The 23,963-nt window shown below is 39.6% G+C and overlaps 2 protein-coding genes and 1 pseudogene across 6 annotated transcripts in view; all 3 read left to right on the top strand.

The window, feature by feature from the left end:
- RSBN1 (round spermatid basic protein 1) overlaps positions 1-6,731 on the top strand; it is a gene marked incomplete at both ends in the record, with an annotated part of 70,990 nt that extends 64,259 nt beyond the window's left edge. Inside the window, 3 exons of the mRNA XM_080691503.1 lie at positions 3,934-4,101; positions 5,321-5,429; positions 6,270-6,731. Coding sequence (XP_080547629.1) covers positions 3,934-4,101; positions 5,321-5,429; positions 6,270-6,731 — 739 coding nt within the window. The remainder of the gene's footprint in view (positions 1-3,933; positions 4,102-5,320; positions 5,430-6,269) is intronic.
- A 6,919-nt stretch (positions 6,732-13,650) lies between these two features.
- Positions 13,651-23,963, top strand: part of PHTF1 (putative homeodomain transcription factor 1) — a gene marked incomplete at both ends in the record, with an annotated part of 59,111 nt that continues 48,798 nt past the window's right edge. For all 4 annotated transcript variants that reach the window (XM_080691244.1, XM_080691243.1, XM_080691242.1 and 1 more), the window contains 2 exons: positions 13,651-13,695; positions 14,405-14,461. In XM_080691244.1, the coding sequence (XP_080547370.1) occupies positions 13,651-13,695; positions 14,405-14,461 (102 nt within the window). The remainder of the gene's footprint in view (positions 13,696-14,404; positions 14,462-23,963) is intronic.
- Positions 19,229-21,213, top strand: LOC308261020 (ligand of Numb protein X 2-like; annotated as a pseudogene). Its single transcript has 2 exons — positions 19,229-19,232; positions 19,428-21,213. The product of its transcript is annotated as a ligand of Numb protein X 2-like (transcript).

Below are 23,963 nucleotides of genomic sequence, written 5' to 3'. Positions count from 1 at the left end.
ACCACCACGCCCAGTCTTTTATTTTTTGTTTTGAAACAGGGTCTCACTAGGTTGCTGAGAGTTATATATTGCTGAGGCTTTCCTCCAACTTACTCTCCTCTAGTTCAGTCTCCCAAGTACTGGGATTATAGCTACTGAGCCTGGCTTAACCCCTTTTTCTTTATGTTTTTGTTTTTGAAGGGTGTTAGTAGTTACCTTGTGTATCAAACTGTCTGTTAACTAATTTTTGACATACAATAATTGCATATGTTTACAGGGTGGGTGCAGTGTGATAATTAAGTACATCTGTGCAATGTATAATAATCAAATTGGAGTTAATTAGCATTTCCAGCTCCTCAAATACCATTTCTTTGTCTTGAGAACCTTTGAACTCCTCTACTTATTTTGAAATACATAATTTTTGTTAACTGTATACTTAATACTTAACCCTACTGTGCTATAGAACACTAGAGTTTATTTTTACTGTCTAACTGTATGTTGGTCTCCATTACTAGCCTCTTTCTATTCTCTTTCTTTTTTTAACCTTTTCAGCCTCTGATGACCACTATTCTACTCTCTAACATGAAATCAGTCTTTTTCCCTTTCACATAAACACATCAAGGTTTTGCATTAAAATCTTCTGAAGCTCTGTGTTCCTCTTCTCAACAGTGTGGAATGCTCATTTCACAATTATCGACCTAGGATTTTTTTTGTCTGTCCATGCCCTATTTTCTTTTTTATTCTTTATTTTGAAACAGGGTCTCACTGAGTTGCGAAGGGCCTCACTTAGTCACTGAGGCTGTCCACTAACCATGATTCTCCAGTCTCAGCCTCCAGAATGCTGGGATTACAAGTGTGCGCCACCACGCCCGGCTACAGCATCTTCTACCATTGGCAGTCTGAAGTTTCTCAATATGTCTTGGTTTGGGTTTCCACTCCCCTTCCCTCCCCTCTCTGCCTCCCTCCCATTCCCACTAGGGATCTAACCCAGGGGCCTTCTACTTCTGAGATAACTAGCCTATTTCATTTTTTTGCAGTACCAGAGATTTAACTTGGGGGCATTCTACCTCCAAGCTATACCCCTCACCCCAGCCCTATTTTTCCTATTCTTTATTTTGAAACAGAGTTTCACTAAGTTGAAGAGGCCTAAGTAGATGAGACTGGCCTTGAATCTCCAATCCTACTGTCTCAATCTCCCAAATTCTGGGATTACATGCTTGGGCCATTATCCCCAGCTATTTCATCTTATTTTATTTTGAAACAGGGTCTCCCTGAGTTATTGAGAGCTGGTCTTGTACTGGGATTATAGGCATGCACCACTATGCTGCCCTGATCACTTTTATTATTTATTTATTTATTTATTTATTTATTTATTTATTATATTTTGGTGGTACTGGGGTTCCTGGAAACCCTTCTACTTCCGGGCTACACTCCCAGACCTATTTTTATACATTTTTATTTGGAAACAGGGTCTCTTAAGCCAGCGCATGCAGCTGGCTTTGAACCTGCGAGATCCTTCTGTCTCTGCCTTTCAAGCGCCGGGATTTTTTATTCATCCCTTTTGTTGTCATCCCTTAAATTTAAAGATTAATGTCTTTTTTTCCCTTCTTGGATTTTTTTTTTCTTAATTACTCTGGTGATAGTGGTTCTCTTCCTCCTTCTCCTTTTTCTTTCACTCCCTCCCTCTCCCCACCTCTTTGATCCTGGAGAGTGAACCCAGAGTCACTCTGCCTACAAGGCACACCCATAGCCCAATTTTATTTCTTATTTTGAAACAAGGTCTCACCAGGTTTCTGAGAGCATCACTAAGTTGCTGAGGCTGGCCAGGAACTTGTGATCCTCCTGCCTCAGTTTCCTAAGTAATAGGATTATAAGTGTGTGTTACCACACCCAGCTTTTTTTTTTTTTTCTCAAGCCACTATTAGTTGGATAATAGATTTTCTGATTTGCTTATCTTTTCTGCAGTCTCTTTTATTTTGATTTAGAAACATTTACTGACTTATCTTCTAACCTTTCTTTTGAATTTTAAAATTTTAGTATTGTTATTTTTCCTTTCTCAGTCTGTGGTCTTTAGATATCTGGTAATTCTCAGGTGATCTATTCATATTTTGGAATAAAGCATATTTTGGAGTAACATATTTGACTTATTGGAAGTTCTGTTTATATTTCAGTGAGACTTGCCAGTGGGTAGGGTTCATTTTAAACATACAGACTTTAAATGATATGTCCACATGTGAGAGAATTATGTTATTTATATTCATATGGCAAATTCAATATGTTTAGAGAAAAACATGAAATTTTTTTTTGGGTTGAAGTTTTTATGACAATAGTTTTTACTATAAACAACAACAACTAAGAAAACCCACTCAAAGTGGTACACAAAATAAAATGTTACCCTATATATTAAGTCTGGAGAAAGCTAAGTGTGGTGGCAGTAATCCCAGTACTTGAGTGGCTGAGAAAGGAGGATTGCAGAGTTGAGGCCAGTCTCAGCAATTTTGTGAGACTTTTTCAAAATAAAAAGTGTGGAGGTAAAATATCCCTAGGTTCCAACTCCTAGTACAAAAGAAAAGAGACAGAGAGGGGCGGGGGGGAGGGAGGGGTGGCTTCTGGGCACCATATGATCATATGATCATCAAAGAACCAAGTCCCTTCCATTTCTCTGCCTCTTCATTCTCTTTGCATGGGCCTCGTACTCACATTCACTCCTTTAATTTTTGTTGAATTGTTATAGCTCTTCTAGGTATTACCTCTGGATCTTGTTATAGCTGATAGAAGTAACTCTTTTCTTAAACTTCTTTATTATGAGGTAGGAAACTTCTCTGAAGACTCCTCAGCAAATTTCCTTTCATAGTATCAACGAGCATCATTTCATGTCCTTTCTTAAATTAATCACTGGCAAGGGGAATGCGCATACAATAATTTGCTAGGATTCATCCATATCTCTCTGGAGCGTGTGAATAATGTCATAGATAAAGATCAAATACCTAATAAAAATCAGGATTTGTCAGGGAAATAAAGGGCAAGAATGGATGTTTGGGGGTAGCCACATTTTATTTACTCCATACCAGTAAATGTCTTTATACAGCGGTGGTGAGTGACTGGTTTACATGGAGTTTTATTTAATTCCCCCTTTCTTAGGCTCACTTCATTTTTGTCTCTTACCAGTTATTATGCCTGGCCTTTTTTGACTAGGGCTTCTTTCTCAAAGGTCTGTTGGGCAGATCTGCTGACTTTTTGGCTGCTGATCCCATCTTGTGGCTTTTTTGCTCATTTTATTAGTTTTAGACTGTGATCATTTTTCATCATTTGGAAGTTTATTGATAGTGCTCATTCAGTAATTCATTTCCTTTGTGGCTGCTTCTTCATTTCTTTACTATCACTTTTAGATTGTTATATTTAGAAATTTTTGAGCACATAAAAAGCAGGAGATAGTAAACTCCCATGTACTAAGTACCAATAGTTATCAACTCATGACCAATTCTATTTTTTCTATGTGCCCGTCCATTCCCTCATCTAATCTCTTCTCTCAGTTTTAGTTTGAAGCCTGTTTCACTTTAACATGGAAGGAAAGCTCATAGATGCTTAGTTTGCCATGCTGAGTAAAAGGTCTAGTAGAGTCCTTTTAAGAATTAGAAATGATGATTCACATCACATATATGTTTTATACTTTGAACTATATTTTCTGTTGCTAGACAACCAAATTTTATAGGTTCAAGTACTATATCTGTGCTTAATCAAAGATACAGCTGCTTTTTTATGGCCTGCAGGGGAAAAGAAAGTTATATTAATCATTAGAGTATAGTACATTAAATGCTAATGATCAAAATTATTGTATCCTTTTCAGCCCTAATCTTATGTAATCAAGTATTTCAGCACTTTTTCACCTTTTTGCTATTAATTTTTTTGTTGTTTTTATTGCCCTCCCTTTGTTCAAAATCAAATCAACTCTAGATCAATGAATGAAATTAAAAATCTCCAGTACCTACCTCGGACCAGTGAACCCCGTGAAGTCCTTTTTGAAGATAGGACCAGAGCTCATGCTGATCATGTAGGTCAGGGGTTTGACTGGCAGAGTACGGCTGCTGTTGGGGTTTTGAAAGCTGTACAGTTTGGTGAATGGTAAGTTAATGGAACTTAACTGTAAGGTCATTTAATGTTGTCTGAGAAAATGTAGACTCTATTTAAAAGATTGGAGATCAATATTTAAATTGTGATAAGATACACATAACAAAGTTCACCATCTTAAACATTTTAAAACTGTATGTTCATTACTGTTAATTTTAATCACATTGTTGCAAAACATCTAAATACTTTCATCTTGCTTAATTAAAACTCTATTGAACAATTCAGTCCTTTTTCCCTTTTGGCCCCAAGGCTCTGGTAACTATTATTGTTCTTCCTGTTGTTATAAATATAACTATTGTAGATACCTCATATAATTATGTGATATTATAGAGTATGTGTCTTTCTGTGAATGACTTATTTCTCATATCATAATGTCCTCAAGGTTCATCCATGTTATAGCAAGTGTCACAATCTCCTTCTGCTTTTGGGCTGAGTACAGTCCATCGTACACACTTTCCTAATTGATTATTAGACTTTGGGTTGCTTCTACCTTTTGTGTGTTTGGCTTTGAACATGGGTGTATAAATTCTCTTCATGTCTGTGCTTTCAATTATTTTCAATATATACCCAAAAGTGGAGTTTCTGGATCATATGGTTATTTTTAATGTTTTGAGAAACTGCTAGACTGTTTTACATAGTTGCTGTGCCATTTTATATTCAGTTGAAGCCCAATTTTAACAAAGCTTAGGACATAGAGATATAAACTAATGAGAGAACTGCAAATGCATCTCATTTAGAATAAAACTTTTTTTAGCCATTGTTTTAATTTTGCAGTAACTAGCTGGGAGTGGTAGCACATGATTGTAATCCCCGCACTTGGGAGGCGGAGTCAGGAGGATCTCGCAGGTTCAAAGCCAGCCGCGTTGGCTTAAGAGACCCTGTTTCCAAATAAAAATGTATAAAAATGGGTCTGGGAGCGTAGCCTGGAGGTAGAAGGGTTTCTAGGAACCCTAGTACCACACACAAAAAAAAATAATAATAATTTTGCAGTAACTAATCTGGTTCCTATGTTTTTTCTTGACGTTTTATTGGTTTTTATTTTTGAAAATTGACTAGAGAAGCAAGTGAACATTTAGTCCTCAGAGGATATGGATTGTATTTCTTTACTCTAGTAGTAGTATTTTCAAAAACTGGAAAATTGAAATTTTTACTGTTTTTTTTTTTTTTAATCAGGATGCTTGTCCCTAAAACTTTAATTTTCTTAAAATATTAGGAGTGACCAACCTCGTATAACCAAAGATGTGATCTGTTTTCATGCTGAGGACTTCACTGATGTTGTACAGAGACTTCAGCTAGACCTTCATGAGCCTCCAGTCTCCCAGGTAATAACTCTTGAGTGCAATATTGGAAATAAGGATCTGTACCCATTTTATTTTGTATATTGAATATGTAGAATAGTGAGGTTTTTTTTTTTTTTTTTTTTTTTTTTTTTGTGTGTGTGTGTGTCTGGGGATGGAATCCAGGGGCATTTGATCTCCAAGCTACAGCCCCTGCCCCTTTATTTTGAAATCGGGTTTCACTGTGTTGCAGAGGGCCTCACTAAGTAGCTGAGGCTGTCCATGAACTGCGATCCTCAGGTCTTAGCCTCCCGAATGCTGGGATTGCAAGCATGCACCACCACACCTGGCTTGAGTTTTATTTTTATTTTTATTAAAGGTTGTGGGGTGGGGGATGGGAGGAGGTATCAGAAATTATTAAAATAGCACTTCCCAAGCAGAAAGCTTTTGACATCCTTTCCATCTTTGGGATGCCAGGTAGACCTGGGATAGTGACAGGGTCCAGGGCACTCACTTTTGCTCATGCATAGTTTCTTTTGTTAACTGCATTGCATTGTGGGCCCTCAACTACAAAAGGCTGGCTAGACACTAAAGGAGGAGATAAAATGTTGCTTTTATGTATGGCAAAGAGTATTGATATTTAGCTGTACTTTCAAGTGCTTATTCAAATGATCCCATGGCTTCCTTTGTTACTAATAAGGTGGTAAAATATGAGAAAAAATGTTTCTGGACAGGACATTTTATAAAGTTACATCTCATTTAATAATGTTTTACTTTAATTTGATTGTTGTTTGTAACACATTTTATCCCAACTTGCACTAATTATACTTTTCTTGAATAAATGACATATTTTAAAGTCTTATGCAATTTTTTGCCTTTCTTTAGTGTGTACAGTGGGTGGATGAAGCTAAACTAAACCAAATGAGGCGGGAAGGCATTCGTTACGCTAGGATCCAGCTCTGCGACAATGATATCTACTTCATCCCTAGAAATGTTATTCATCAGTTCAAAACAGTGTCAGCAGTGTGCAGCCTGGCCTGGCACATAAGGCTTAAACAGTACCACCCTGTTGTAGAAGCCACCCAAAATACAGAAGGCAATTCTAACATGGATTTTGGTTTAACTGGAAAGCGAGAATTAGAAGTTGACTCCCAATGTGTGAGGATCAAAACTGAATCTGAGGACACATGCACAGAGGTGCAGCTTTTGACGACCGCTTCATCGTCCTTCTCACCTTCATCAGAACTTCATCAGAAGACCTTGCTGACTCCAGTCTTGAAGGTGGAGAGTAGACTGGACTCTGACCAGCAACACAATCTGCAGGAACATTCAAGCACTCCTGTGTGATATGTACATATTTAAACACATTTTTTAACTTTTTAAAATTTTGATGTGAAGTTATAGTTTTATAACTGGCTTAAGTTAAGTTTTATTGGAGAAATCTTGCCTATAATTCTATAAAGAGAAATGACATTCCACAAATGTCAAGCATATCTTTTTTACACAGATTATGCAAAGCTAAGAGTTGTATCTTATCCCGTTAGTACAGTATGTAATAGTGGGTCTGCTGCTACTTTCTGTTTTAAGGTGTGAGGTAACTATTCAATCTCTTCTTCAAATCAAAAGGAGAACTTTCTGGAATAACAGATTCTTATTTGGTAAATTCACTTTCCTTTTATCTTGCCTTGTCTCTTGCCATATTTGCTGTTATGATGGAAATCAGATTTATGGTTTAGTACTTGTGTCTTGATGGCACATATTCAATTTCCACAGTAAAATGGCATGGATTGTAGGAAAGAGTTCCTGCATCTGGCATACAGGCAAGTAAATTATCTAGTTACAACCACAAAGAACAAGTAGTTTCTAAGGAAAATTCAGTGGCTCTCTGGTTTCTTAAGAAGAGAAAGCACAGCACTTTCTGATCCAAACTGTCTTTTTGTTTCTGTTATTTAAAGCCCAGTGGATGATATTTTAATTAAAAAGAAACCTAAAGATGAATAGTCCTTGGCCATTCATTCCATGGTTCATTAGTCTCCTCTAGAATATGTAACTATGGAAGGTGTTTTGGGTAAAAGAGATAATGTTGACGTGATACTCTGTTGTTCGGCTTCCTAGCTTCCTCACATTGCATATGGATACTTTTGCTTCCTAAAGTGATCACAAGTATCAGAGTAAAAGAATGATACCAATCTTTCTAATGAGGCTGCCATATTTTGAGAGTCTAACTTGGGAGAAACTATTTTCGCGACTTGGCATCAACCTCTTCATGATAAATATCTACCTTTGACACACTTTTAACTGGCAAATAACTGGGTTTATTTTTCTTTTACTCTGTGTTGCTATTTTCTAGTAAAAAGAAATATAGCACTAGACTTCATCCTAGAGTTTCAGGTATCCTAAGGCTTAGTACCTGAGTAAAAAAAAAATTTTTTTTCAAACAGGCACCATTCTTATAGCTAGTGTGGTCTTAATTTTCTATTATTTTAAGATGTTAATGTATACATTATACTTTCTCTTAGTTAATACAGTAGGCCTTTTGTTTATTAAATGAAGAGTATGCCCCACACCTAAGACCAGATTTTATCTACCTGGTTACAGTGCAATTTGAAGTTTTTTTTTTTTTCCTGGATGGTGAGATTTGAAATATTTACATTAACATAGGCAAAAAAAGATGCTGCTTTATTATGTCTGTCACCATGAAAACTTAGCTGCATCTTCTGAAATATCAAATATGAATTTTCTCTAAAATATTCTGATAGTTTAAATCTTATATAAATATTACTTTGTGCAATATTGTTGTGTAGTTAAATGCATATTAGCAAAGTTATAGAGGTCACTGTGTAAACCGATAGAAAAGTAACCATCAGCAAATACTACAGTGATTAGTTAGAATCTGTATTATTCCTTATATATATGTATATGTATGTATTATCTGTTACAAAGGATGAAGACAAATAGGGAAACATTTCAATGTAAACCATTTATGAATTGGAAGTGATGTTGGTTTTAGTTATCTTTGTAAATAAGGTAATTAGAATGATATGAAAGATGTGATTATTGCAGGGGTGTTTTTAAATCCTGTGTATAAATTCTAGGGTAAATTCTAGTTTATCACGACTAGTTTTTAAGGGACTTTTGAGGGTGTTTTTTTATTTTGTGGGGTAGGGGCTTAATCACAAAGTGTGTGGGTTTGGGTTATTTCTTTTGTTTTTCTGTCCAGAAGAATTTCATAGAGCTTTACCAGGCTGTGCAAAGTAAAATTCTTCTCAGGCAACATTTGCTTTTTAAAATAATCATGAAGAGCAAAGTTGTTAAGCAAAAAGGTTTTATTTTTCTCGTCTTCCAAGATCCGATTTCCCTATCTCCCACTTGCCATCCAGCAGATGCCATCTGTCATCTAAGCTGGTCATTACTAATAAACAAGGAGACTGTCTCCTGACAGCCAGCACTGTGTGTAACCACTCAGGAACCAGCGGATCTGCAAAGACCTACAATCAAAAGAAAATCCCCATTTTCCTTTTATAAAACATTCTACCTTCACCTCCAATATAAACACATTGAAGAATATAAAAATGTTTAAAATCATGTACTAATAAATTCATTGTATGTTAGAATTGCAATAGAATGGAGAAAAACATTTAGCTAGTAATGTATCTGGAAACTCTGAATGTCCTATGTGAGTATTAGATTTTGATAGCATGCTTTAAATACTGATGAATATAAAAGCAGAAGTTTAGTTTCTTGCTGCTTTCAAAACTGTATCCTAGTTTAGTGATACAAATGACTGCAACTTTTCTAAATCATTAAATTATTTGGTTTGGTGGAGTGTGGCATGGAGCTGTCTGGCAACTGACTTGTAAAGTAGTGATGGCAGTGAAGTTGTAATTGAAACTTAAGCTGATCATCCGTTTTGGTATATTATCCATTGTGCCAATTCTTAAGGTTACTTGCAGAATGTGGCTACCCATTTTAGTACTTTGTGGAGCAGAGGGATATTTTAAAGATGTGCTTATGGGAAGGACCTAATAAATGAATATTCCTAACAGTAAAGTGAATGATTTTATGGTAACCATTAAAAAGGATGAAAGTCTTCCCCCTGCCCCAGAAGTCATTCTATAATTACCAAGATATGCTAGTAGGATTATGATTTAAAGAGGTATCCCAAATTCACAAAGCAATAATTAAAAACCTTCATATTATTTCCTTCCAAGATTTTAACTCTTTAAAAATAAAATTCCTAGGCCTAATTGTACTTTTAATTTACTTATTCAGTTGTTGAAATTTGTTTAACCAGTACATTATTTTAAAAAGATTTTTCAGAAAGTGCCCTGCTCCCTCAGAGACAGTTGGACTCTCAGTTGACTAATATTACAAGCTCTTGTAAGGGGGAAAAGGAGCTTAGTAAAAAAAAAAAAAATTCTTTACTAAACTATAGAAAAGATGTCTTGCATTGTCCGTTTTAATAGGCATAAGTCATACTAATGACTGGAGAAACATTTGCTTATTTGCCTTTCCCTATATAAATATTGTCTAGAGTGAAAGTTAATATAGGAACAAGACTTCAAAATCCATGAAAATATATTCTTAGTGAATATATTCTTGATTATTAATAAGAGCCCATTATATTTTCACCTGTATTTGCCATTAAATTTTTATTTACATTTATACACTTAGAGTAATTGAGTTTGTGTCTTTCTAATAAATGTTTCATCATTACTACAGATTTTTTAAAAAATCTTTCAGTAGCACATGTCAGAGGTTCACATTTGTGCTAATAAGTTCTATGTTTTTAAAACAGTTGTAGCTATATTTATTGGTCATGCAAGTAGAGGAAATGCACATTACACACGTTTTTCTTAAGCGCATAAAGGACTTATCCTCATCCTTAAAGTTTGTTGCTTTAAAAGCAAATATCTCCATAAATATTATGCCCTTCCATTTTCTTCATAAATTTTTTAGGATCCACTTGTGCATGTAGTTGAGACCACTGTCTCTTAAAATATAGCACTTTTCAATTCTCTCTAAAGAAATACTTATGTACTACTTCTATCACATGTTGTAAATTTTCATGTAATAGTGTTTTCTGTGACTAAACTCCATTTTGATTGGCAGCTAAGACTTTTTTTTTCCTGTGGCTTTAATTTATCTAAGAGGTCTTTGCATATAGATGAAATGTATAATTTGCCTGGCGGACTATTTGCGTTGTGTGGCCTTAGTTTGTTTCTTGACATTAACAAGTGTTTTAAAAAGGTTTTTAATGAATAGTCTTAAATCTAAATTTGTGTGAATAATAATCCTTTTAACAGTGCTTTTTTGTAGCTGTCTAAGTGTGTTAAATTGTTAAGCTATTTCTTTGTAAAATAGGACAATGGAATGCATAGAATTTTTTTTTCCTGTAAAGTATTTTTTTAATAAACAAAGTCTGATTTGTCCTTTACTGATGTTTCATCACAAAATGAATAGCATTGTATGAACTTTAGATGCCTGGAACCTGTTTTTAGAGTACTCCTCCTCCTCCCCACCTTTTCCATCCCTTTAAAAACACATTAGGAAATCTTGGGCTTTTCTTTCCCCAAAAAAAACATTATGGCAGTTTTGGGGAAAACCGATTTGTATTGAGATGCAAGTAGTTTGGGTAAGAAACATTTTATTGCTTCCTTTTGTGGCAATTTGAATTGATTTCTATCTACTTAAGGCAGTTTTAAATATTAGTAGGTGTCTTTGAAGATTCATGGAGTAATACTGAAGAGGTGTATAGACTGTTCTATATGATACAACCAAATGGAATATTTTCCTCATGAGTTGTCTATGTGAACTCTGAATTTAATTAAAGTGCCTGTGGTAAGCGCTTGGCCCCTGCTTTAGTTTAGTAGGGAAGTAACTAATTTTGTAATACAGTTGAGAAAGCAGGGTTGTTAAGTTGAATGAATTGTCTAAAATCTCACTTCATCAGTAAGAACAGGGGTCTGATTACAGCTCTAGGCTCAAAGCCCATTCCTGATGGAAGCATGGCAGTGTGGCAGCCTTTGGAAGCACTTTTTAGGAGCAGGAGCAGAGGGCTCCTAGAAAAGTGGCTCCATTTATCCGGACTCCTTCAAAAAACTCTTCTCACTTCCCCAAACTGTTTTTGTGTGCCTAAACAAATCAACTTGCGTTTGCTATTCATGTAACTTAGGATTTAAAGCAAGTATCTTGAAACTTTTTGCCTTTTATCTTTAACTTGGCCATCTTCCTTGAAACCCAGTAGAATTGTAACGCTCAGCTCTAAGGAAGGGGAAAACCAAACCATCACCAATGTGTGGGTAAAATAATTTTTTCTTTTTGCGATACTGGGCCTGGAACTCATATTCTACTACCTCCAAGCTACACCCCCAGTCCTCTTTTTTCTTCTTTATTTTCAAAAAGAAAATAAAAAAGGGTCTCACTGAGTTGCAAAGGGTCTAAGTAGCTGAGGTTGTCCTCGAACCGCGATCCTCCTGCCTCAGCCTCCGAATGCTGGGATTACAAGTGTGTGCCACCACGCCAGGCTGGGTTAAACAAATTTTAAGAAAATTCCGTGGGCGTTTTGATCCAATTTTCTCATCTGTAAAATAGGGATAACTTCCCCTTGACACCAACTGATTAATGATAGGAATGACTTGGAAATGTTTAGTCGGCATCTCTTAAGTTTTCTAAAGTGATAGTTAATAATAGTTATTAGCTTTAGCTGTGAACATAGTCTCACAGAAAGCGAAGAGAATGGCCTTTAAGGTTGGCTACTAATGGCAGGTGGGAAAAAAGTACAGAGAAAAGGAGGGAGAAACAATCGGCTTAGAAACTTGTCAGCATAGGATTAACTCCTAACCTTAGGGTGCAGTGGTCCCTTTTACCTGGACACCAGTACCCTGTTTGACCCTGTTTGAACTTTTAACCTAGAAAGTTTCTGCCGCTACCTTCACGTACTGTAAAGTGGGGAGACTTGCCTCTTTCTTGAGCACCAGAACGCTAAGTGCCAGAGCCGCCGGCGGGGGAGCGAGTCCCCCGCCAGGGTCCCAGGGCGGCGCGAGCTTCCAAACGCTCCTTCCCCAAATCCTAAGAACCTGTGCGCCGGGCTCGAGCCGGGCTCCCGCCCCGACCTCGAGGAGCCCACAGCCCGTGGGGAGAGGCGCTGTGGAGCGCCGAGAGAGCGGGGAGCTTCGGGCCCCCGGGACCAACCCACAGGGGCCTCCGGGGAGCGCAGGGTGCTTGCCGCGGGCCAGCACCATCCGCGACGGGGACGGGGCTCGGCGGCGGCAGCGGAAAGCGGAAGCTGCGGAGGGCTGGCGGGCGGGGCTGGCTGACTGGAGGGCGGGGCTGGCTGGCTGGAGGGCGGGGCTGGCTGGCTGGCGGGCGGGGCTGGCTGACGGCTGGTTGGCGGGAGGGGCTGGCTGACTGGAGGGCGGGGCGGGCGGGCGGGCGGGGCTGACTGGCTGGCTGGCTGGCGGGCGGGGCTGACTGGCTGGCTGGCTGGCGGGCGGGGCTGGCTGGCTGACTGGTTGGCGGGAGGGGCTGGCTGACTGGCTGGCGGGCGGGGCTGGCTGACTGGCTGGCTGCCGGGCGGGGCTCGCTGACTGGCTGGCTGGCGGGCGGGCGGGGCCGGCGAGGCGGGAGGGCGTCGGCTGCCGGCCTCTTCGCAGCCTGGTCGGCTGAGTCAGCTCCGCCGCCTTCCCGCCCGGCACCAGCCTACCGCCTGCGCCTCGGTGGCCGGTGGCCTGTGGGCCGGTCCTGTTCTCCCTCCCACCTCCCAGTCCACTCTTCGCTTATTTCATGGCGCGTCCGGCGACCTCGTAGTCGTGCTCGGAGGGCGCGGTGTCCGCGGCGACAGACTGCCCCCCTCCGGGCGGCCCGCTGCCTCCGCCGAGGCGGGGCGGCCGCCGCGGTCTCCATGGTAACGGACCGGCCCGCGTCGCGGCCTCGGGGGGAAGATGCGGCCCGCGGGGCCCGCCGCCTCGCCCCCGGCCTCCCGGCCCGGCCCCGGCCACTGAGAGCCCGCCGCCTGCCGCCCGCCGCCCGCCCGCACGTCCCGCAGCGAGCCCCAGGTGAGCGTGGAGCACAGGGCCTCCTCCCTGCGCCTCTGCCCCCGAGCGTGCAGGGGCGGCGGTGCCTGGGCGGGGTCCCCGCCCCCCGAGAGCCCGGCAGAGGCCGGAGGACAGGCCGAGGAGTGAGGGACACCAGCCCTAGCAGATGGACTCACCGACTGGTTTTCCTTCATTTTCAGTGAAATTCCACTATTTGGCTGAAGACACAAATGGCCTCAAATGAGAGAGATGCTATATCGTGGTATCAAAAGAAGGTAATGTTTCTAGAGCATCTAGTATGACATTTAGTATGACATTTATGTGTTTAAAATAAAAGGTAAAACATCTTATTTTTATAAAAGGTAAAAAAGAAGGTAATGTCGATAATTTTAATTAATGAAGCAGTAATTCCTGCAGTATGCTCCCACAAAGAGTATTATGGTACTTTCCCCCGAGTAATGTTTGGTTTTCAGGTCTGATATCGCAACATAAATGAAAAAAAATTGATTTACAAGGTCATTATAAAGTGAGTTCCAGGGCCCAGGATAAGGTTTTCAAGTCACCCCTCTCTCCAGGCTGCACACACAAAGCATGCCTCTGCAGTGTTTTGAACATTTGCTTCTGGTCAAACTTTTTATTTTTTTAAGATGAAAATGAAACCTTAATTTGCATGGCTAAGAGTTGCTGTCGTCTTATTGAGCTTTTCCTTGCCTTTTATTTCTTTCTGATATTCCTATTGATGTTTTCCTTAAGAATTGGAAATATCTTTTAAGATAATATTTAATTTGAAATATTTTGGACGTTGCTTTTTAACTTGCTTTTAGATCCAGCTATTTTAGATTTTTGAAGGAAATTCTTAAGAAAATTTATTCTGAAAAAGTTACGTTTTTCATATATTGATTCTTAATAGTCATTTGTTTTGTGAGGCTTGACAAATATAAGGATTGCTTTTGCACCATTTAAATAGCCTGCTCCTTATTTCAGATTGGAGCATATGATCAGCAGATATGGGAAAAGTCAATCGAACAGACTCAGATTAAGGTAAATTGTTCTTTGATTCTAGCTCTGTCTTACTACATTAATATGAAGAGTAGATTGTACTTTAAAAAATATCTGCACTTATCAAGTATTTCATTTGCTATTTTTTCAAGTTTATAAGAAAAACAACAGTGCATGCATAATGGTAAATGACAATTGACATGTGACCTCCCTGACAGATGTCCAGTCTTAGTTCTGGTCACTTTTCATCATTGGTAATTCAGTTCATATCTGTTATTGACAGAGTTTCAAATGTTTTAAGAGAAGCTGGAAATAGCAAATTTTTCTATGAGATACCCAGATTTTTAAGAGGGTGATTATTCTCTCTTCCTTCTCCATATTTTCTTCCTCTTTTTCTTCTCTTCATCACCATCACTGTGCAATATAAATAAAACACATATTTTGGCCTGAATTCAACCTGTTGGGCCCCCATTTTTTCAGTCACTGGTTTAAAGTACTGTATTTACTAGCCCCTGCACCCCAGTGCTGGGAATTGAACCAAGAGCCTCAACCATGCTAGGCAAGAACACTACCACTGAGCTACACACCCCTAGTCCTACTTTTCAGGTTCTTAAGCTTTTTTGTACACTGTTCTTAAAACTGAACAGGTTCTTAGGTTTTTCATGCTAACCAAGTAACCAGAGACTGATGTAGAACTCAGAATGTCTTATTACTTTTTAATAATGGAGGGGAGGGTTTAATAAGCTGATATTTCTAAGTCATGTTTGTGGGTTCAGGATGTATGATGATACTGTTGCAAATTAGTCATTGAATGGTTGCTTGGCAACCAAATGTAATTCATCTTGAGAGATGTGGATAAGGCTGAAGAAATCCTGGACCTCAGAAGAATGTGTTTCTAGGCTGGGCATGGTGGCACACGCTTGTAATCCCCCCGCTTGGGAGGCAGAGACAGGAGGATCGTGCAGGTTCGAAGCCAGCCAGGCTGTCGTAAGAGACCCTGTTTCCACATAAAAAAGTATAAAAATAAGTCTGGGAGTGTAGCCTGTGGGAGTGTAGCCGGAGGTAGAAGGGCTTCCAGGAACCCCAGTACCACCAAAAAATAAAAAATAAAAATAAATAAATAAATAAATAAATGAATAAAAGATTTATTGTAGAGCCTCTACTAACAATTTGAGAAATATGGGTGAATTCAACTTAATAGTGATCACACTTATTAGAGTGGGACCTTTAAATCTATGTGGTGAAATGTAGTTAGCCAGAACTAGGTCCTTTCCTTTATAGGCCAGTCAGCAAACTTTTTGAACTACATGGTACCTAATTTGACAATTTTGTGTAGTCCTTGATTATATTAATGAGAGACAGAGTTGGCGTGAGTAAATTCAGTGGAGCCTGGTGGCACACACCTGGAATCCTAGTACTTGAGAGGCTGAGATGGAGGATCAAAGGTTCAAGGCCAGTCTCTAACTTAGCAACACTCTGAGCAACTTAGTGACACCCTGTTTCAAAATAAAACATAAAAGTGTTGGAGCTGTAGCTCAGAGGTTGAATGCACTTTATAGCGCACGCACACATACACACACACACCATAAATCCCCAAGCTTTATAACTCTTTAAACCTTATCCAATTATATTTTGTGAACTGTTAAACAGAATTAGTAGTAAGTCTGTTGTAATGGGAAGAGCTTAGAACTGGGAGTGAGAGCTTGTTTTGTGATCTTGAGTAAGTTACAGTAGTTTACCTGGGTTTTGGTTTTCTTTTCCTTAAAAGGATTTTACTTCCCCTTAAGGAATAAGGAACCTCCTTCCCCTACCCAGTTTAGATGTTCTTAACTCGTATTTCCATGCCAGTCAATACATATCTTTTTTTTTAGCACATCATATCAGTCTTTTGTTAGCCTTCATGTGTTCATAGGGCTTGAGCAGGGGTTGTCTTTAGAGCACATTATTTTTAACTTGGTGTCTGTTTCTTATTTAACTGACCTTCATTCAATGTGTATTTTTCTGTTCATTGTTCTTGTATAAGGTAATCTACCTAACAGCTGCTTAATGGGTATTTTTAAGAAGAGTTAAAAGTGTAAACTGGGTATGGTGGTGCATGTCTGTAATCCTCCTACTTGGGAGGCTGAGACAGGTATATCGCAGGTTCAAGGATCATCTCTCCTACTTAGCAAGATACTCTTAAACTTAGCAAGTCCCCATTTCAAAAAATAAAATAAAAAAGGAAGCCAGGCATGGTGATGCACACTTGCAATCCCAGTATTTGGGAGGCTGAGACAGGAGAATTGCAGTTTGTGGCCAGCCTCAGCTACTTAGGCCCTCTGTAACTTAGTGAGACCCTGTTTCAAAATAAAGAATAAAAAATAGGGTTGGGGGTATAGCTTGGAGGTAGAATGGTCCTGGGTTCCATTCCCAGCACCACAAAAATAAATAAATAAATAAATAAATAAATAAATAAATAAATAAATAAAATAGGGCTGGGAGTTTATCTCAGAAGTAGAAGGCCCATGGGTTCCATCCCCAGTACTGCAAAAAAAAAAAAAAAAAAAAAAAAAAAGCTGGGGGGATGTAGTTCAGAGGTAGAACACCTCTAGTTTCATTCCCAGTGCAAAAATAATAACATAAAACCATAAAAATTTACTATGCTAATGTGCCACCCACATACCAGGAGCTAAGAATACAGTGAAAAAGATAGAGGTGGTACATGCATTATGGGTCTCCCGGGCCAGTGGTGGTGGGAGAAAAGCCAAGACATCTTTTTGGATGTGTTTAGTTAGGTCTTAGGACCAAGATTGACCAAAATATAGAATGTAAGAGAAGCATTTAGTACAATTTAAAAAGAGATTAACATGCATATAGATGTTTTTAAAAATAAGAATAAGGAAAGAGAAATTTATTATTATTAACAGTACTGGTATTTGAACCCAAGGGCATTTGACCTCTGACCTACACCTCCAGCCCTATTTTTTATTGTTTATTTTGAGACAGGGTCTCACTAAGTTGCAGAGGGCCTCAGTAAGGAGCTGAGGCTGGCCAAGAACCTGTGATCCTCCTGTCTCAGCCTCCCAAGTATTAGCATTACAAACATGTACCACCATGCCTGGTGAGAAAAGAAATTTAAAAACAAAATATAGCTGGTTTGAGACCAGCCTTAGCAACTTAGTGAGACCTGGTTTCCAAATAAAATTAAAATAGGGCTGAGGGTGTAGCTCGGGGCTAGAATGTCCCTGGATTCATTACCATGGGGGTGGGGGGTAGGGAGAAGACTTGTCTAAACAAAGAACAAGCAACCTACTGTGATTAGAGTATTAGGTATATAGATGGAGTTTTAGCCCATAAATAAATCAGGATTGCTTGACGGCTTTACTAAGAAATTATATACTGTTCTATAGAAAATGGAAAGATTTTGATAGGTTTTTAGTAGAAGGGGCACATCATATTTTTGAAGGAGAGAAATAAAATATAGACATTGTAGCAAAAATCTGTGGAATGCTGCTGGGTACATCTATAATCCCACTACTTGCTGAGGCAGGAAGATTGCAGGTTTGAGGCCAGCCTTAGCAATTTAGGGAGGCCATCTCAAAATTGAAAATAAAAAGTGCTGTGGGTGTGGCTCAGATGTAGAATGCTCCTGGGTTCAGTCCTCCTACCAAAGAAAAAAAATCTATGTAATGTTTCCAGAGTTATACTTGATGAAATTGTTTTGTTTTATTTTATTTTATTTTGCAGTATTGAGGATTGAACCCAGAAGCGAGCAACACCTCATCCCTATTTTTTTAGTCTTCATTTTGAAACAGGGTCTCACTGAGTTGCAAAGGGCCTCACTAAGTAGTAGCGAAACTGGATCCTCCTTTCTTAGCCTCCCAAATGCTGGGATTATAAGCGTGTGCTACCACGACCGGTTTGAAATTGTATTATTTTAAATGACTAAATTGACAAAAAGTGTCTAAATTGACTAAGAAGAATTACAACAAATCAAGTTATAGTGGAGACTAGAGAGAAAGAAAACAGTAATAAATTAAAGTCATGAAGTTATGGAGCTGAGGGTGTACTGACATGTGAGGCCCTGGAATTGACCCCCAGCACTAACAGATTAAAAGCAAATTAAAGTTGAGGAAAAAAACCCAAAAAACACTATTTACAAGTATGTATTGAACACCTGTCTACCACAGGTCAGGTGGTAGCTGTGTCTACATAACAGTGATTGGCAGAAACTCCTTTTTTTCTTTCATGGAATTTGTGGTAAAGTGGGAGAGGAACAATAAAAATAATCCCAGTTAATGATAGACTTTTTTTTTTTTTTTTTTTTTGCAGTACTGGGGATGGAACCCAGAGGCATTCTACCTCTGAGCTACACCTGTACCTCTATTTTTTTATTCTTTCTTTTTTTTATTATTTATTTATTTGGTGGTACTGGGGTTCCTGGAAGCCCTTCTACCTCTGGGCTACACTCCCAGACCTACTTTTTAAAAAATATTTTTATTTGGAAACAGGGTCTCTTAACCAGAGAGGCTGGCTTTGAACCTGAGCGATCCTTCTGTCTCCGCCTCCCAAGCTCTGGGATTACAAGTGTGCACCACCACGCCTGGCCACTGAATTGCAAATGGCCTCACTAAGTAGTTGAGACTGTCTGCGAACCGCGATCCTCCTCTTTCAGCCTCCCGAATGCTGGGATTACAAGTGTGCGCTGCCACGCCAGGCTAATGATAAAGACTATTTTTGACAAATGATAAGAAAAAAAGAGCTATTATTTTTAAGCTGTTCCACTTATAATAAGGAAAATGAGAAAATACCAAGTCATGGTATTGGGTCATGGGTATGTTGGTGTACCCTGTAATCCCAGCTATTTAAGAGGCTGGGACAGGAGGATCATGGGTTTGAGGCTAATATCAGCTACCTAATGAGACCTTTAGCAACTTGGTAAGACCCTGTTTCAAAATAAAAAATAAATAAATAGGTGGCGGCGAGTCCCAGTGGAGTGGAGCCCGGCTGGCTCCAGGGTCTCCCTCAGTGAGCCACAGAGAGCAGGAGCTGGTGCTGGGCCCCAGGCAGCTGGGCTTTCCTGAAGCTTTTCCTGGAGCTTCTCATTGGAGAGTTGCCCTAGAGAAAAGGAAAACTAGCAAAACTCAGACAGAGATTGAGAATGAAAATGGATCCACTCTAATAGATCCTCCAGGTACTTCATCACTAGAAACTGATTCTTCTCTAGAAACAGTGCCTGTGCCTGCCGAATGGAGCTCAACATCAGAAACTCTCCCAGTGTGGATGGAAGATCTTGGCCTAGACAACCCCGACTTCAAGGAGAGCACCAGAGCTGACAGGCACAGCAGCCACTTTGCTTACCGGAAGGAGAAGTTACCATGATTGAAATTCCCCAGTCCAGTCCATACATTCAGTTAGGAATTAACATTATGGGTGGCAATGAAAGATCACTGATTAACATTGTCATCCTGGAAGTGTATCGGGATGGGATTATCACCAGAGATGGGAGGCTCCTTGCTGGAGACCAGATTCTTCAGGTCAACAACTATGATACCAGCAGTGTGTCCCATAACTGCCAGAGCTGTCCTTTCCCAGTCTTGTAGCATGCTGCGTCTTACCGTGCTGCGGGAGCGGTGCTTTGGCAGCCAAACATATGGCCATTCTGACAGTCACTGTTCTTGGGAAGTTTTCCACATGGTTCTTCATAAATGGAACTCTGGTGAACAGCTTGGCATTAAATTAGTCTGCAGGACAGACAAGCCAGGCATTTTTATTTTTGACCTGCTGGAAGGGGGACTGGCAGCCCAGGATAGCAGGCTCAGCAGCAGTGACTGGGTGCTGGCCATCAATGGGCACGACCTGAAGAATGGGACCCTGAAGCTTGCTGCCCAGATTATTCAGGTCAGTGGAGAGAGGGTGCATCTAACAACTGCGAGACCAGGGAAAGCCCAGCCTAGTAATACCATCCAGAAAGCAGGAAGCCGCAGAAGCAGCCAGCATCACCCACAGTCACCCTCCCACAGCAGACCAAGCTCACACAGGGATCTTACTGTGTGTTACATGCCAAGAGAAGCATATTACTCTAAAGAAAGAACCCCACGAGTCCCTTGGGATGACAGTGGCTGGGGGCAGAGAAAGTAAGAGTGGTGAATTACCCATCTTTGTGACCAGTGTGCCGCCTCACGGTGACTTGCACAAGATGGCAGAATCAAGAGACGTGATGTCTTGCTGGATATCAATGACATCGATTTGACCAGTGTGAGTTACAGCAAGACTGTTGCTATGCTGAAAGCCAGTGCCACTTCCCCAACTGTTGTCCTCAAAGCACTGGAGGAGCAGATCATGGAGGAGGCAACGCAGCCCTCGGAGGCGCCACTGAGCACTTTCAATGAGAACGAGAACGATGCCAGTTGGCTTCTGTCATGGGTCATGTGGCTTGGGCTCCCAAGTGCCCTTCATAGCTGCCATGATACTGTTCTAGAAAGAAGCTACTTGGGAAGCTGGGGTTTTAGTGTTGCCAGTAGCTATGAGGAAAGCCACACCAATCGGCCTTCCTTCATCGAGGCCGTTGTCTTGGGAAGTCCTGCTTATTATGATGGAAGACTGAAATGTGGAGGCATGACTGTGGCAGTAAATGGCCTGTCAACAGTGCGCATGAGCCATTCTGCACTAGTCCCCATGTTGAAAGAACAGAGGAACAGAGTCATTCTGACAGTTATTTGTTGGCCTGGCACCCTTGTATAGATTTTTTTTAAATTTTTTTTTTATTGGTGCATTATATTCATACAACTTACTGGGGTAAAAAACTTGTGTGTACAAACATGTAGTCATCGCTGATTTAACCCCTACCCAAAACCCACCCCATTCCCTCCCAATCCCTCCCTCAATTGCTTGGCTTAGTGATTGACTTCGATATGTTTAAGTACATTGTGAACTTTAGAGATTTTCCTATTCCCCCCTCCTTTCTCCTCCTTTAGGTTGTCTTGTTTGCTCCTCTTTTCTCCCTAACTCTCACATATTAGGGAAAGCATCTGATTTCTTATTTTATGTGCCTGACTAATCTCACTTAGCATAATGTCCTCCAGTTCCATCCATTTCCCTGAAAATGATGTATTGAGTTTTTTTTGATGGCTGAGTAAAATTCCATTGTGTACATATCCCACAGTTTTGTAATCCATTCATCTGTTGATGGACATCTTGGCTGGTTCCATAGTTTGGCTATGGTGAATTGTGCAGCTATGAACATAGATACACATGCATTAGTTTGGTAGTTTGGTTTCTTTTCTTTTGAGTAGATACCCAACAGTGGTATTGCTGGATCAAATGGTATATTTGTTCCCATTCTTCTGAGGATCCTCCATACTGTTTTCCAAAGTGGTTGCACTAATTTGCAATCCCACCAACAATGTCTTAGAGTTCCCACTTCTCCACATCCTCGCCAGCATCTGTTGTTGTTTGTGTTTTGAATGATGGCCATTCTAGTTGGAGTTAGGTGAAATCTCAGGGTAGTTTTGATTTGCATCTCTCTGATTGCCAGTGATGTTGAGCATTTTTTCATGCATTTATTGGCCATTAGAATTTCTTCTTTTGTGAAGTGTCTATTTAGTTCATTTGCCCATTTTGTTATTGGATGCTTTGTTTTCTTAGTGTTGAGTTTCTTGAGTTCTCTGTATATTCTAGATATTAGTCCTCTATCAGTGGTGTAAGTGGCAAAAATCTTCTCCCATTCTGTTGGTTCTCAATTGAGATTCTTGATAGTTTCCTTTGCTGAACAGAAGCTCTTCAGTTTCATGCAATCCCATGTATTGATTCTCCTTTTAATTTGTTGTGCCTTTGGGGTCTTGTTGAGGAAATGTTTGTCTGTGCTTATGTGTTGTAGTGTTGGACTTATGCCCTCTTCAAGGAGCTTCAAAGTCTCTGGTTTAATTTCCAAGTCTTTGATCTATCGTGAGTTGACGTTTGTACAGGGTGAAAAAGTGGGATTAACATCCAATTTTCTGCATATGGTTAACCAGTTTTGCCAACACCATTTGTTGAAGAGGCTATCTTTTTTCCAGTGTATGTTTTTGGCCTCTTTGTCAAAAATCAATTGGCTGAAAGTGTGTGGACTTGTTTCTGGGTCTTCTATTCTGCTCCATTAGTCTATATATCTGTTCTTTTGCCAGTACCATGCTGTTTTTATTACAATGGCTTTGTAGTATAGTTTAAAGTCAGGTATTGTGATTCCTCCTGCGTGGTTTTTGTTGCTGAGAACTACCTTGGCTATTCTGGGCTTTTTGTTATTCCAGATAAATTTAAGGACTGATTTTTCTATGTCTTTGATGAATGATCTTGGTAGTTTAATGGGCATTGCATTAAATCTGTAGATCACTTTTGGGAGGATGGCCATTTTAATGATATTTATTCTGCCAATCCATGAACATGGAAGATCTTTCCATCTTCTAAGATCTTCTTCGATTTTTTTTTTCAGTGTTTTATAATTTTCTTTGTAGAGATCTTTTACCTCCTTGGTCAAGTTTATTCCTAGGTATCTTATTTTCTTGTGGGAAATCCTGAGTGGAAGTGATTTCTGAATATCTTTTTCAGTGGATTTATGGTTGGTGTACAGGAAAGCTTCTGATTTTTTAAGATTGATTTTGTATCCAGATACCTTGCTGAATTTGTTGATCAGTTCTATAAGCCTTTTGGTTGAGTTTGTTGGGTTTTCTAAATATAGTATCATGTCATCTGCAAATAGTAAAAGCTTAAATTCTTCTTTTCCTATTTGTACTCCTTTGATTTCCTTTTCTTGCCTTATTGCTCTGGCTAGAGTCTCTAGTACTATATTGAAGAGAAGTGGTGATAGTGGACATCCTTGTCTCGTTTCAGTTTTTAGGGGGAATTCTTGAAGTTTTTCCCCATTTAATATGATGTTGGCGGTGGGCTTATTGTAGATTGCCTTAATAATGTTGAGATATGTTCCTTCTATTCCAATTCTCTGCAGTGTTTTTATCATAAATGGATGTTGAATTTTATCGAATGCTTTTTCAGCATCTATTGAGATGATCATGTGGTTTTTGTCTTTGATTCTGTTTATATGATGAATTACATGGATTGATTTTCATATACTGAACCAGCCTTGCATCCCTGGGATGAACCCTACCTGGTCATGGTGAATGATTTTCTTGATGTGGTTTTGAATGCGTGTTGCTAGTATTTTGTTTAATAGTTTTGCATCCAAGTTCATCAGAGATATAGGCCTGTAGTTTTCCTTCCTTGAACTGTCTTTATTCGGTTTGGGTATTAGTGTGATGTTGGCTTCATAGAATGTATTTGGGAGAGTCCCGGTTTTTTCTATTTCCCGAAATAGTTTGAGTAGTATTGGGATTAGTTCTCCTATAAAGGTTTTATAGAATTCACTTGGGAAACCATCTGGTCCTGGGCTTTTCTTTGATGGTAAGCTCTTTATTGCTGTTTCAATCTCTTTGATTGTTATTGGTTGGTTTAAGTGTTCTATATCTTCTTGACTCAGTTTAGGAAGGTTGTATTTATCTAGGCAGTTGTCGATTTCCTCCAGATTTTCCAT

Source organism: Muscardinus avellanarius (assembly GCF_963383645.1).
Source record: "Muscardinus avellanarius genome assembly, chromosome: 3".
In the NCBI taxonomy this organism is placed as follows: Eukaryota; Metazoa; Chordata; class Mammalia; order Rodentia; family Gliridae; genus Muscardinus; species Muscardinus avellanarius.
This window is presented reverse-complemented; position numbering and strand designations above follow the sequence as displayed.